The 15,776-nt window shown below is 43.7% G+C and overlaps 1 protein-coding gene across 2 annotated transcripts in view; it reads left to right on the forward strand.

The window, feature by feature from the left end:
* Positions 1-1,445: 1,445 nt before the first annotated feature.
* Positions 1,446-15,776, forward strand: part of CRYBG3 (crystallin beta-gamma domain containing 3) — a 103,459-nt gene continuing 89,128 nt past the window's right edge. The window contains exon 1 of one of the 2 annotated variants that reach the window (XM_074361659.1): positions 1,446-1,802. In XM_074361659.1, the coding sequence (XP_074217760.1) occupies positions 1,518-1,802 (285 nt within the window). In that variant the 5' untranslated portion in view covers positions 1,446-1,517. The remainder of the gene's footprint in view (positions 1,803-15,776) is intronic. The other variant, XM_074361667.1, reaches the window with a different exon arrangement.

Consider the following 15,776-nt stretch of genomic DNA (forward strand, 5'->3'; position numbering starts at 1 on the left):
CTCCTCCAGCACTCCAAAACCAGAGCAGGGGATGACCCCAGGGTAGCTTCCTTCCCCTCCCCCAACTCAGAACTGCCTTGGACATTTCACTTTTATCTCATTTACTTGTATAAAATTTTTAGTGAACAGGTGTGCCATATCATGTCTGTGAGTTCTACACCCTCTCAGGTGTAAAGCAGTTGGCTTTAAAACAGAACACCTGGGGTAAATGGGCCTCGACGTTTTCTCTACTAGCTACTAGGGTGTAAAAACTGAAAAAAAAAAAAAAATTCATGCTACTATCTTAGTGAAATAAGTCAGACACGGAAGGACAAATACTATATTACATGGATTCACTTATATGATGAATCTCAAACAGTCAAATCCATAGGAGCAGAGACTGGAATGGTGGTTGCCAGGGGCTGGGAAAGGAAAAAAGGGAGGGGAGGAATTAGTCAAAGGGTACCAAGTTGCAGTTACACAAGGTGAGTAAGTCCCAGAGTTCTTCTTACAGCATAGTGTCTATTGTTAATAATACTGTATTGTATACTTAAAACTTTGCTAAGAGGGTAGATCTTACATCTTAAGTGTATATAGTAATAATAATGAAGGTGGAAGGAAGCTTATAGCCGTGATTATTTTATGACATAGATTGTGTTGGTGGTTTCATGGTGTGCATTTATCTTCAAACTCATCAAGCTGCATACATTAATTATGTACAGCTTTATGTATGTAAATTTTTAAAACACTAAGAAAATTCAGACTACTGTATTTAGACATTATTTAAAAGCAAATCTTAAGGACATTTTGGTTTCCAGATTTCAGTGACGTCTGTGTAATGACTACAAATATTTGTTTCAGCGTTTACAAGTTTCAGTCACACTTGTTTCTGATCAGTGTCGTTTTTACAAGAGGGCTTGTCGGGGAGTAGTGGGTAACACGGCGTGTGAGACACACAACGCACGTCTGGGTTACTCCACACGCAGTGAGCCAGCCAAACAAGAAGAGTTGCTGACAGACCTCACTTCTGGGACTCAGCCGTAGGGCAACCTCATCTTTTGCAGCCCTGGTGGAAGGTGTTTTAGGAAGAGCTGTTCGTTAGCTGAAAGGCAGCCCAGGGCACTCTGGCGCCGGTTTACCCAGGTGCGTTCACAAACTTTAGTTCATGAACCTGTTTCAAATGTTTGAAAACTGTTCCGTGCACTGGCTGGAGGATAGAAAAACAAACCAGAAATAGATAAAAATTGAGCGCTAAGACAAATGAGCTGGCAGCCTCAGCTCGTTTGGGCGGGAAGCCGGGAGCCCGGCGTCGCGGGGTGGTGCTTTCGCCTCCAGGTCTCAGGCCCGCGCCAGCCGCGGGGACCCTGCCAGCCGCGGCGGGCGGCGGCCGGCGGCCGGGCCCGGACTCGGGGCGGTGCCGCGGCCTCTGGCTCCTCCCGGGGGCGGGCGGGCCGTGGGCGGGAGGAGGAGCCGCCACACAGCGCGTGAAGGAGCCGCGCTTCGAGCGCGTCTCGCCCGCGCCTCCCGCCCGGGATGGAATGAGCTGCGCCGGCGGCCCGCGCCGAGTCGGCCCTCCCTCACCGGGTCCCGCGGCGCCGGGCCGGTCTCCGGGCGCAGGACACCGCGTCGCGCGTTCCCCGCCGACGGCTCCGGACCGGCTGCCGCTCCGGGGAGATGTCCGGCGGCCGGCGGAGGGGCGGCGCCCCCTGGCACAGCTTCTCCCGATTCTTCGCTCCCCGAAGCCCTTCTCGGGACAAGGAAGAGGAAGAGGAGGAGAGGCCGGGGACGAGCCAGCCGCCCGCGCCGGGCCGGGGCGCTGCCAGGTGGGAGCCGCGGGGGACGTCGGGGGTCCTGCGCGGACTCGCGGGGCAGGGGCGCCTTGCCCCACTGCCTGCAGCCCGCCGCTCTCGGCCAGGCTGCGCTTCGCTCGCCACTTTCTGTTCTCCTTCCTCCATTGCCCAAGTTTCGTCCTCCTCGCCTAGTTCCCGTGCCGCATCACTTGGTTCGTTCAATCTGGGCGAAGTGCGTGACCCGCGGCCGGCCAGCCCGCGGGCGCTCTGCCTCCCCACCTCCCCGCCTCTCCTCCCCGGACGTGAGTCCGTTCCCGTCCCACACTCGCGTCTGCTCTCCAAGTTCTGTGGCAGAAGCCAGTCCTCGGCGTCCTGCCGGCGGTAATGGGAAACAGTTGTGAGCCCGGCGTCCGCCAGGGCGAGGAGGGAGCGATCTGAGAAAACCACTCGTGCGCGAAAGGTGACGCTTTGGGGCGCCAGCTGGTATTTTGCCATCTTGTTCAAATTTTCCCAAAATTATTATGCCTAGTTCCCAAGACTTCATCAAAATGTTAAACTCTCGCCGGGTTTATTTACCATTGCCTGACTTTTAAATGAGGCCGCCCTTTCCCCGTATCTCTAAGGAAACATCTGCCTCAAGTTTCCAAACGGATTCCAGAAACCAAGACTCGCGCTGTCTTGGTTTCAGTAGTGAAAACGTGCCCCTTATCTGCAGCCTTGTCTCCTTCCTCTACCTGCTGCTGTAAAATCGAAAAAAAAATTTTTTTAATCCGTGTCTCATGAAAATACCGTGAATCCTTTCATCCGTCCCGAGGGAAAAAGAGGGGTTAAGTGAAATGCAACTTGCTGTTTTAAACTTGGGATGAGAAGAGAGGCTTACTGCTCCCTCTTCCCCCAAATTGCGCTAGAGGAGTGTAACCCATGTGGTTGAAAGGACTTTAGGTGTTAAAGACTTTGTGGAAGGCTTCAAAGAAAAATGGATAGAAAACCTAACTGTAACCGTGACCGAGCTGATTCTGTCAGTCAGTATTCATTCCGGTCTTGTCCTTGGATTCTAGCCGTTTATATGTTCCTCAGTTTCCTTCCTTGTGAACCATTTCCATTATGACCCTCTGTTAATAAAATGCCGCATCTTTCCAAGAAAGCACCTATGTTATAATTAGTAAACTTGTGGGAAGCTTCAGCTACTATTGCCCTATTAAGACAGAATTTAAAATTCAGAGTTACACAGTAGTTAAAAATAGTTTTGAAGTCTGACAGGGCCCAGAATGTCCCAGTGCTGGTGTGGGCAGACAGCCTGTGGTGCCTGCCATCACTGTAACAACACTAACAGTCTTGAATAATGTGGAAGCGGTGCTTAAAAGAAATCCCAAGTAGACTCAGCAAAAGTCGGAAACTCGAGTCAGCTGTTAAAAGGGAATAGGCCGGCTAGTTTCAGGCTCTTGCCATAATTGTCCTGAAACCCTACCTACCTTCCTGCCCTGTGCTGGTGTTTTAGGCACTTCTCAAATCTAATTTCTTTTCACTCCGGAGCTAACCACTCCAGCAACTTGTCTCTTGTCTGCTTACCACTTCTCTATTCTCATCATCTCCAGAGAGGCACAGACTGGCTTTTCGACAATGAGAATTTTAATTGTGCTTCTATGAACACTAATTTTGTCCTCATCTCTTTTAGAACTTGCCAGATGTTAAGGGGATAGCAGATAATCCTTTGTGAGGGTGTTTTACCTTTTAAATGAGCTTTAAGCTATCTTTTCAAGGATATAAAGGCCCACAAAGCCTTTATTGAAAGTTTAATGAAACAAATGGAAACACTCAGTAGTGCCGAGTGTCCTAGTAACACAACACCCTGTGCTAACAAGATTGGAAACAGAGTTGCAATTCGTCACCATGATCTTATTTCAAAATGAAAGGGTATTTTGACTGTTTCTTTTAGAGGCAGTAGAAACTTTTGGTTTTAATGGGAGCCTGGTGTACCTTTTGTACTGGTGATTTTAGATGCAGGGGAGTCTGTTCAGCAGACACAGGATGCTTGGTGCAGTAGGGATGTAAAGATGACTGAGAAAAGGGTCCTTTCTCTAAGGAAACTGAGAATCTGAGACCACTTGAAAATAGTCATACTAGCACTTACGGCACTTTACAATTTTCAGAGTGCTTGTAATAATACTACACTTGAGGTTGGACAAACCTGTATGATCCACGTTCTCATTTTACTGTTTAAAAAAAAAAAAGAGTTTAAGAAACTTGATTAAAGTCTCATAGCTACTTTTCAGTGGGTGAACACAGGGTGTTAAGTCCTGTGCAGTGCCTGCCTCTCAGAGGCCCCTTAACATGCATTAAGGATTAATATATGTATTCTAACTTTTCGATGTACTCAAAATGAAATGCATTCTTTCCAACTTGTACAGTATCCTTTTCTGCACTCCCGTTGTTGACTTACATGAATTTTGTGTTGTAACTTCTGCATGTACAAATACAAATGGGATGTGAATTCCTTAACAGAATTCCTTAACACTTAAGAACAGAGTTAAAAATTAAACACAAACATAACCACAAGACCAATAAAAGTAAAATTTACAGCATTATCCTGACAGCTCTTTTTTGGCTACTCACAAAATGCATATTGGTACCAGCTGGGACAAACACAGGGTTTTTGGGAGTTGCCATCACTGTGCCACTCTACCAAAACATGATTCAGGTTTTCCAATATTTCCCTATTTGAACCATAGGAAAACCTTTGCTTTTATGGTGTGCTGTAAGTTATTTGGGCATCATTTGGTCTGAACGCATTTTTTATATGTATAGTGTTTGCTGCTGTTCTGTTCTCATTAACCCTGCAGCTGTTAAAGAAGGCCTGTTTGCATCAATACTGTTGTATATGTGAATTCAGGTGTTAACAATTGAATTGCTTGTCAGTACTTAATATCTTGGGTGATTGACCAGATCCAGGAAATGCTTATATTAATTTGTTTTAGATTAGACAGAAATGAAAACTGCAGTGGAATTAAATCCACTGTTGTAAATGATTAGCCCAGTTTATGAGCATGCAAGGAATGGACTCCTTAGAAGTGATAGGGGAGAGCAGGGAGGGCTTCATGGTAGAGGTGGTTTTACCTGGGCCTTCAAGGCACTGGTAGTGTTTTCTGTAGGTAGAGAACTTAGCCAGGAGATAGAGAGCAATAGGGAATGGGTCCTCTGGGCTGAGCAGAGGCTTTCAGGGGTTATGATGTCTTGGGGGCTAAGTACATTAGTGGGGCAGAGAGAAAAAGGTGGTAAGAAAGTTAGATTAGAGCTGAGCCATAAAGAGTGTTTACCTCTTGATTTAAAGTTTAGAGAATTTTAGTGAAGTTCTCTTAAACAGTTACTGCTAAACTGTGAAATTTGGAGGATACCTGCTTTCTAATTTGCCCTGCTTTGAGAGTGATTGCTCAGTTTTGTTTCTTTGCTATATCACACATTATGGACGTGTTTAAAATGAGCTCCGTATAATGTTTGTAACTTGGGAAGAGGACAGATAGGTGGGAACAGCACTTATCAAGAGCTGACTGTGCACTTGCTCCTGGGCTGGATACTCGGACTTGCAGCATCTCATTTAAACATCACCCTCAGCCTGAAAGGTTGGTATGCTAATCGCTATTCTGACAATTGAGGAAGCTAAGGGTGAGAGAGTTCTTAGTGGTGGACACTTCCAGTATCTTGGGTGGGACAGTTCATTGTTGACCTGGACTCTCCTGTCCTTGCAGGATATTTGGCATCTGTGGCCCCGCCTACTAACTGCCAGAGCATCCTCCAGTCACTGGGATAACTCAGAACACCCCCACCCAGTTGGGTAGGGGAGAGAGTGCTAGCACTCCCAGTGGAGAATGACTTATGCCAAATCATGCCAGGAGCAAGATTTGAACTTAGGTTTCTCTGACTCCAAAGCTCTGGTTCTTTTTCCACACCATCCTGCCCTTCTTGAACTGAGTAGTAAGTCAGTTGGACCTTTCCGTCCTTTGTTCTGGAATGGACAACATTTCACTTGTACTCTTTTTGGCTGTTCCTTTGAGTATCCCAATATAGTGTCATTGATAGAAGGTGAGACAGGATCACCGGACCCAAGGACAGGGCCTGTGTTTCATTCCTCTTCGTGCCCTCTTTGCCTCACTCAGTTGAGGGAGTGAACCTCTGTTTGTTGATGGAGCATGACAGCCCTTATTAGTGGCTTTCAGCCAGGGGTGGTATACCTCCTGCCCTCAAAATGGGCATTTTGAAACATGGTTGGGTGGTGGTCTGTAAAGATCTCTAGGCAGAGAGATTGGCTCTTGATGTAAAGTTCAGAAAATTTTTGCTTTTCACCATGGCTGAGTGTGATTAAGTGGGTGGAGCCAGGATGCTAATGCGCTGAAGTGCAGGAGATAGTTTCATAAAAGATTCAGTACTGCCCTTGCTTCCAGCCTGAGAGCTGCTGACCTTCAAGTTAAATGTTGACCACAGCATCAGTTATGTGGGGAAAGGGAGCTTTCTCCTCTGAATTTTCATGGTGATTGCATTTTCATTGATTTGAAAACACTATAGAAGATAATTGGTCACTAGTTTAGTGGAATGAGATACCTATGTGGTGTTGAAAGCCCACATCCTTAGTTCATGCCTGCAGCAGTACAGGTGACTGTAAAATTCCAGGAGTCCTCTGCCATGTGTACGTTGTGAGGATCTTGAGCTCCCAGGTTAACGGAAAGCGCAGGACCTACTCTTGGCAGTGGAGTAGAAATACAGTCTGTTTCAGGCTGTGGAACTGTACTTCTTTTCAAATGAGATTTCTCTTTTGGGTTTAACAGCGTGTCTGCCAGATGTCTAACCTGGGGATTGTGTTTCTTCTTGCTGAGGACATTCCTTGAAAACTAACTCAATTGTACACTCTAAATATGTAAGAGTTGCAAGTGTTCCTCAGACTGGCCTGCGATAAATTTAATCAGAACTTCTGATTTTATTAGAACAAACATTTTTGGGTTCTTTTTTTCACCTCAGTGGAAAATATGTAAAAAGGACAATGGCAAATTTTGTAAAGTAACAGGAATATAGTATTCCCTCAATAAAATATTTCATTTTCTAACCAGAGTTCTGATGAAATATACTGACAGGTATACCAGAAATGCCAATACAACTATAGTAGCAAGAAAACATAGGTTGATGTAAATTGAAACTAAGGAAAGTAATCCAGGCTACCTACTGGAAAGAGAGGATCAGCATGAAATAAAAGTTGAAGAAGTCCTATTTATTTTGAGTCTTTGTTCTATAAGTTGGAGTGACTGCTACGTGTAAAGTGTGTTGCTTAGGAGTGGGATACAAAGATGAATGAAAGGCCAAAACTGCTCTCAAAGAGTTCCTGAAGTAATGGAGGGGATGGACACGTCCATCTCTGTTTTCAAGATGAACTCATTATAAGCCAGATGGATACTCGGTGTGCATGACTTGTTTCATTCAGAACGCACTTACTGTTTTGTGAGTGTCAAACATTGTTTGAGGACTGTAAGTGGGCTTCACAGTGTCTTCTCGCATTATTAACTTTTCTCGGAGCATGGTTTGATTAGCATCCTTTCCCAAGCAGACTGGTGGGGAGGTATGGTGGTAACTGTACCAGCAGGGTGAATGCGAGTGCTTTCCCTCCATCCTCCTGCCCTTTCTTGACTCCATAAGGCTTAGACTGGGACAGAAAAGCAGATCCTTTCAAAAATCAGCATTCCAAGTGAGCTGAGATCCTTGTACAAAATGGTTTGCTGCTGATGGAGAAACAAGTTGACGTTTTGGGACCAGAAGTAACTCCTTAATGTTTATTTGGCAGTTGTGAATTCCAAGTGCTGGTACAACTCCAGCAGGATTATCCCTCAGTGTTTAACCCCTGGGGGTATTTAATTGAAAGTGTCCCAAAGCAGTGAAACAACTGTTTGCTTAGTCAGGTGTGTTTTTTTCCCCCTGATGGATTAGTGGTGACAAAACTAAACCACCCTTTATTGAGGCTCTAATAAGATCCAGGCCCTATGCTTGGGGCTTTAAACATATGCATTCATTTAATCCTCAGAGCAACCTTATGAGAGAGGAATCTTTACTCCATTTTACAGATGCATAATTTGAGGCTTGGAGAGTTACAGTAGCTAAACAAAAGCCTCACAACATTTTGTGGTAGAGTGAGGAGTCAAGTTTCCCTTCCTGAATTCAAAGCCTACTGCATTATGGGACTGCTTCCTCTGCTTAATTGGGAAGATCCAAACAGAAGGCAGGCCTTAGAAAATGGTTTTGAATGGAAATAAGACAATGGCTTGCAACTGGATGTCTGCCCAGATGGCCTGTGTCGGTGCCCATACGATAAAGAATTTATAGTCCTGACAACTGAGAGAGGAAAAAATGTATATTTATAAAATTTATAGATCATTCAAACACTTAAAAAATCACCCTCCTTCAGAAGAGTTACAAATTAAGACTATAGCAAGATGCCATGTTCCACCTGTTTGATAATCAAAACTTGAATTTGATATGGGGAAATGAGAGCTCTCAGACATACTGGTGGGAGTATAAATTGGTGAATCACTTTGGAGGGCAACTTGACAAGGTCTGTCAATATTTTACATTCACATACTCTGATTTAATAATTTCCTTCTAGGAATTCTGTTGAATGTATACAGTTTACAAACAGGGCAAAAAATGTCTCTACAAGTTTAGTCATTGCAATGTTGTTTTAATAAGCCAGAAATGAAAAAAGTGGAATTCCATCAATAGTAGACTAATCAGTAAATTACGGTATATCCATGTGGTGGAATATCACACAGCTGTCAAAAAGAATGTTAAAGTTTTTTATGTATGGATAAGAAAATATCTCTTAGATGCATTAAGTAAAAATTTTTTAAAAAGCAAGGTACAAAGCTTTGTGTATAGTATGCTCCATTTGCATATAAAAATGGGGGGTTGTATAAAAAGTCTGTTACTAGTGTTTTGTTAACTGTTTAGGGAGGATGGAGACTGGGTGAAGGAATGAGAAACAAGAGGGAGGCCTTTCATTTTAGACCTTTTTATACTTAAAAAAATGGGGGGAGGGTACAGCCTAGCATGCACGAGGTCCTGGGTTCAATCCCCAGTACATCTGTTAAAAATAAATAAATAAACCTAATTACCTGCCCCACTCCCCAAAAACATTAACAATTATGTGAATTATTTATTTTAGAAAAAAGAATAAGATTGGTTATGACCTAGTGTGTATCTATATAAGAGGGGAGAAACAAGAGAATTTATGATCCTGAGTTGGCAAAAATTCTCCAAAGGAAGAATGTAATCCATTAACTTGTTCAAATGAAAGAAGTTATGATTAAGGCTGTAAACAGATGGAATATATATAATGCAGAATAATTTGATATTTTGATACTTTCTACAAGTATGAGTGAGGATTATGCATTATTAATCTGCAATGTTAAACTGAGTGGAATTAACAGCTTCAAAAATATCAACTCACTTTTGTGAGATCACCTACATCATACACCGTGAGTAGCAGTGTGACTCTGGGCAGCTCAGGGCTCTCTCAGTCTTGATTATAAAGTGAGGGAGGTGGCCCTCATTTCTAAGGTCTCTTCCAGCTTTAGCATGCCACTCAAAACTCCATAGGGTAATAGGTGTGTACAAAATAAAGAAGTATGTCTTATAGATTAGGAAGACTTGTACTGGAAAGGTCACATGTGAAAGTGTATGGGGTATTTCCTCTATGTGGTCCTAACATTTGATCATTTGATTTAAACACCTACCTCACCAATGTTTTTAACAAAAATTCATTCCGTACCACTTGTGCCAGGCACTGTGCTAGGCTCTGGGGATCCAGTGCAGTATGGTCTTTGGCTCAAGCACCCATGCAGTTTTGTGGGGAAGGCAGACATAGCACAAATCTTTCTTCCACCCTTAAAATAAATACCGAGGTGTTACACGGGGCTGTGGCACGTGTCATAGGTGTGGGCCCATTCTTGAGACTCTCCTCTTAGAAGAAACTGTTTTAATCTTATTTAACTTGTTTCTTCTACTCTTTCTGTATATATGTCTATTTACTATTCTTCCTTGATTTATAAACTTTAGACAATTTATATTGATTCCTGGTTATGGTAGGTGAGGACTTAGCTATTTTACCTCTTCCCACTTTTCTTTGTTCATTCAGCCAAAATAAGTGTTAAAATTTTGGGATTAAATCGAAAATCATTCTTTCCATTTATATAAAATATAGTTTTGGTTTCGGTGATACAGCATGCCTTTTAAGGAGCTTATCTTTTATATGTTCTTTATGACAAGTAGCATAAGTGGCAGTGCCAGAATGACGTGAATATGGCATTTGAGTGCTCTCACAAATACCAATTTTGTGTGATTCCTACAAGATATATGTTAGAGAGTTCTGCTTTACTCTTTGTATTAAAATGTATACAAAACACGGATACTACATTAGTGGCAGACTGTAATTTTTTTATAACTGCCATGATGCTTATGACAAGAAATAAAATACTTTGAATTTTACATTCTGATAACTGGAAACAGATTAGGTGAGGTGTTAACTCTCAGCTTTTTATTGTCTTTGTTATCAAAGCACCAAGGAGCACACCCTGGCTGAAAGGGTGGCATTGTGCTATGTTAGTCAAAGCCGAAAAGGTGTACGGTAATAAATTTGATTGTTCCATTGTTCTAGGTAGGCAGATAAGGATCTTACTTGGCAATGCTGGATTTATTACGATACAAGAAATTGCCATTATGTACTATTTGTGCTGCTAGTATTTAGTTGTCTATTCTAAATTCATTGCTTGCATTTTTTCCACTACCTTGTTTCTATTTGTTTTTTTAAATCAACTACAATACTTGGGGATTTTTTTTTTTTTTGTCTTTTAATAGTAATATATCCTTTTCTAAAACAGGTATGAAATGATAAGAAAATCAAAAAGAAAAAAAGCAGGACTCATATATAACCCTGTCCACTGAGAGACAAGTACTAGATTCTTCTTGGTCATTTCCTGTGCACATATCTGCAGGTATATATATTTTTATAAAAAGTAAGTTCTCTTTAGGGTTTTGAAACTTGAATTTCTTTTTTGACTTAACAATGGTGCTTTTACATTTTCTGCGATAGTTATATACACTTGTATAAACTATAAGAATAATTTTCAATTTAATCCTTTAAAAAATCTTAGATGTGTCAATCACTTTTTCTGATCTGAACATCTAACTACGTCTCCGCTTACAGAGGTTTGTATTCCGATGGGAGAGGGCAGAAAGTAAACAAGTCCTACAGATTTATCTGTAGCACGCTTTGAAGTAGAGTGCAGCAGGGTGAGGGAAGGGGACATGGTGGAAGTGGTGAGTCCGGAGTGAGGTGCAGATGGGATGGTCGTGAGAGATCTCTCTCCTGGGCAATGTTTAGCCAAAGACCTGCATGATATTTGGGAGTGGGACATGAGCAAATCAGAGGAAAGGACTCTCCACGCAAGGGAATAGGCAATTTCAAGGTCCCGGGGCAGGATCATGTTGACACAGATGCCAGAATAGGCAGAGAGGACAGATGCAAGGGAGCCAGGGGCCGGGTGAGGTTGGCCTTGGTAAGGCTTTGAGATGATGAGATTACTTTTTTTCTTAAAAAGAAGAATCACTTGGGGATGGGTTTATATGTGTGTGTATGTATATTCTCACATTCTATCAGTTTATTGGTATCTGGAAGAGTTTCCAGAGGAGGAGGGATTTCGGCTGGAGGAGAGGTCAGCCTTGGCCAGGCTCTGGGCAGCTCTGGGAATGCCCAGTCTTGCTGTCCTTGACCTCCAGTGCCCCTCTCTCAGGACAGTTTGTTGAATGGTTCATGAATGAGGGTCCCATTTTAGAAGGCAGCTGGAATACTGCTTTGAGTTCATGTCAGCAAAAGTTCAGGGTATTGATTCTGGTGGGGGGGGGGGTCCCGGATGTTGGGGATCTGCAGGGTACGCACATAGAGGACTGTGGGGATAGAGCAGTTGCTGATGTCACGTGCGGATGGACAGCTCAGGTACCCATCAGACACACTGAGCTGCTCACTCTGTAGCCTGGGATTAACTGTGATTATGGGTCTTGTTTTGGGAGCGTGAGATGGGAACAGGCCACAAGTCAGCTTCGAGGTAGATAAATAAATTATAGGGGAGGGCAGTAGCTCTGGGAAAAAAAAACTGTGGGAGGAGGCTAGGACCGTAGAGCTGCCGTGCTTCATAATCATGTCTGTTACCTCCTCCCTTCTCCCAGTTTCTCACCGGAGAGCTCTGAAATTCAAATGCCAGATGTTTGAGCTAAAATACATGCTGTTTGACTGTCTTAAAAGTGCACCTTTTAATTTGAAGCCCAGAAATAGCTATAACCACCTGTTTTATATTCTGTTAATGGTCATTAAAAAAAATACAAGTGCTGCTCTACTGCTGGCAGTCACTGTTTATGAACGGACAGTTGTCCAGATGGTTGTTTGCAAACCGTTGGAGTGGAGCTCTGTCTCTATCCCCACAGAAGCAGGGTTGGAGATGCTGGATGCAGCTCTGGGCCAGGGCACAAAAGTCAGTTTAATTTATAATGTTCCTGCAGTGTAGCAGTAAACAAAGAGAACTCTGGAGCTTGTGCAAAGATGTGTTTCTAAGAAAAGATCCCCGAGGTAGTGTAGATGCCCCCAAGGCATGAGCAGACCTTTTGGAGGGTGTGGGGCTAAAGCCCACACTATATTTAAGGACCAAAGTAAGGGCTGGGAGGAGGGTGGAGTCTAAGGGACTGAAGGATGGTCCTGGTGTGGCCTCAGTCACTCTGAAATAAGGGACAGGAGAAGATTCTGCCACCTTGTTGGAACAGCCTGGTATTATTTTGACTGGATTGCTTTCTTGGCCATAGTCTTCCTCTTCTTTTACCACAAAAGCCTCGACGTGAGTCTACCTGTTTCTTTTTCCACCTACCCTGCTATTTGAGGATCCTGTGGGGATTTTAGATCTGGCGGAGCACTGGTCTGACCCCTTCAATTTACACATTTGAAAAAAATCAGATCCAGGAAAGGGCATTTTGACAGAAGTGCCTTTTGTCCCTAAGGTGCTGTGCCTGAAACATATATGTCCATGTTGAATTTTTGCAGAACATCTTGCTACTCATGACAGTGGGGAAGGGAGTGGGGAGGGAAGAGACCCCTGCTTGTTCCATATTCTTTCTTCATTAGTCCTCCAAGGCTTTACTGAAGTACTATCACATTTCAAGGGATGGCCACATTCTGGCTGCTTCTAGGGTTTCATCATAGGAGTTGTGTCAAGTTGCCTCTGAGGTGCGGAGCAACATGCCCGGAAGGAAGGCTGAAAGAAGTTGTGGTAGAGGAGGAGATGCTGCTTAGTGGGCCAGGCTTCTGGAGCGAGCAGGGCTTTTTGTTAACAGGGGAGGAGAAAGCCATAGAGGGATGTACCCTGATTCTCTTTCCTTGTCCTCAGCGTTACTGCTGGTTCCTGTGCTGTGGACCATACCTTGTACAATGGAAGTGAGAATCAAGAGTGGGAAGAAAATCTCAGGTAGCAGCAGGCTGTCTGAGTGCGATGGAAGGGAGGCAGAGAAGGGAAATCCTCAGCAAAGTCCCCTGAGAATGGTGTAGGGTTCCTGGGGGCAGTGGACTGGGGGCACTGCTTAGAGGTAAGGCGATACCCAGATCAGGAACGACCTTCTATTAAATGACCTCGTGTTTTGGGATGCTCAGAATTAACAGCCAGTGATGTCATCAGTAGCAAAGATTGCCTCCTGGAAATGGCAAGAAATCATAGACTCAGAGATTCAGTGAGAAGTAGGCAGTCCTCTGGAAGACGGTTATGGAAGCTGCTTTAACATTTCCAGGTTTTTCTGATGCAGCCACAGTAACAGTGAGTGAGGAAAGAGACAGAGTAGGAGGCGGTACCCAGCAGCTGTGTTCCAGGACAGGGAGGAGTGAAGAGCTTTATCTCCCACACTGTGTGCCCTCCCCCATCTCCTCCTGTGTTCATTGACCTTCTAGGAAACTGTGTTCTTAGCACTTGAGGAACTGGCTCTGGTAGACGCCCCGCCACATCCCTTATGCTTCAGTCTGCGGTATACACTGGAAGAAGGGGATTTTTCTTGTTGGTCTCACTCAGCTTGCGATGCTCTGTGTGCTCATTAGGGTATCAGCTCTTCGCTGGGGCCAGCTCTGCCAGGCATCGGTGTTGGAAAACGGGTAATGTTTCACGTGAGTGAGGTTTCTAAATAATTGATACCTACCTTTAAGTATCAACACGTAACACACTTAAATAATGTTAAGTGGAGATCCCTCCCACCAGATGGTTCTCTTCCCTGGGCAGCTCTCAGTTGCTGGTTTCAGCTGAATAGAGAGGGAGGGTCTCTGACCATTTATCAAGAATGTGGTCAGAGGGCGACCTGCGTCTGAATGACCCCATGGAAGGGGAAACTGGTTATTGAACATGTGGATTCCTGGGCTCCACTCCAGCTGGATCCTTAACTGTCAGGCCTGGATATCTGCTTTATAAACACAGTTGCCCAGGTGCCTACAGTACACCTGGGTAGGGATTCTGAAGGAAAGAGGGCAAGGATTTTGCCTGGTGTGTTCACTGCTCAGCTCCTCGTACCAAGAAGAGTGCCTGGTACCTAAAAAGTACGCAGTGTGTATCTGGTGAGTGAGTTCGTGGCCTGGTTTTCTCCTTCTTATTTGCTAATGAGTTAGGGAATCTTGTTAGAATTTAATAAAAAAAAAAGTTTAATATATCTTAAGTGACAGAATAGGGACTTCTGTGTACATTATTTGAGCCTTAAAATGTAAATATGCCCCATTTTTTTTATGGCCCAGAGGTTTGTTTTATTGTACGTCTGGCATAAAGTCAGTAGATGCTTAATGGTTGTATGTTGGGTTCCTGGTTTTTAGCTATGGTCTTAAGGTTGCTTCAGAAATGAGGAGTTTCTGTGTTACTTTGACCTTGATATTTGGACTACTTTGAAAGATTAATTTCCAGAGTCCTGTTAGCTGAGTAAGACTGAGGCTGCTTAGAAATGCAAGGCAGTCCTCTGTGTGCCTACGTGTGGCTGTGATTCCTGCCGTGAGCAAAGTGTGCGCATTCTAAAAATACTGCTATTGAAATAGTCCCAGGTCCCAGAGGGGGTTAAATTGTGAGAGAACAATAGGAGAGGCTTGTCGTCTTTCATAAGGTTTGAGATATCTGAATTTGAAATGTTTCTCTTTCCCTCATACTTTTGAGAATCTGAGAGAACCACTCCAAGCCTTGTGAGATTTTTCTGTAACTTTTTTTTTTTTTGCTGAGCAGACATCCAAGTACCCAGTGTTCTGAGTATCTTTATGGACTCTCTTCTGATTTTTGTGTGTTTTGTTTATAAATCAACTGAAAATATCTTTGTTCCTGTTGAGTAATTTTCTTCTCCCAGCCCCACTGCCTTCTTCAGAGAAAGATGATGCGGATGAGAGTGGCTGGTGCATGCTTCCAGGAGCCGTGTGGACTAGGGTTTCATTAAGGAAAAAGGACTAATTTGTCTTACTACGTTGTTCCCAATGGAACAGTGTTTTCTGATTCAGCACACAAGAAGGGAGAGTATTTTATGTCAGTTATTTTTAAAATTCATTTAACAAACAATATTTGAGTGCCTTCACAGTGCCAGGCACAATGTGAGGCTCGGGGATACGGCCATGAATGATATCATTCCTGAGTTAAATGAGTTCAAATTCTAGTTAGACAAGTGGACAACCAACCAGCCATTAAGGTAAAGAGCAGAAGTGCATGAGGGGTATCACTGGGTGCCGTGGGAGCACAGAAGAATACTGGTTAAGATAGAACGAAATTGTAAAGGATGAAGAGTTGGGCAGAGTGGGGAAGGGTGTTGCAGGCAGGAGGAGAAAGTGGTTGCTGGCATGTGAATTTGGTGTGATCTGAGAATGGGAGTTGGTTCCACACGACAGGTGTATCTGCGACCGGGTTGTGAACGTCTATACTAAGGACTCTTCATTTTATT

The sequence above is a fragment of the Camelus bactrianus genome, chromosome 1 (genome assembly GCF_048773025.1).
Source record: "Camelus bactrianus isolate YW-2024 breed Bactrian camel chromosome 1, ASM4877302v1, whole genome shotgun sequence".
NCBI classification, from domain to species: Eukaryota; Metazoa; Chordata; class Mammalia; order Artiodactyla; family Camelidae; genus Camelus; species Camelus bactrianus.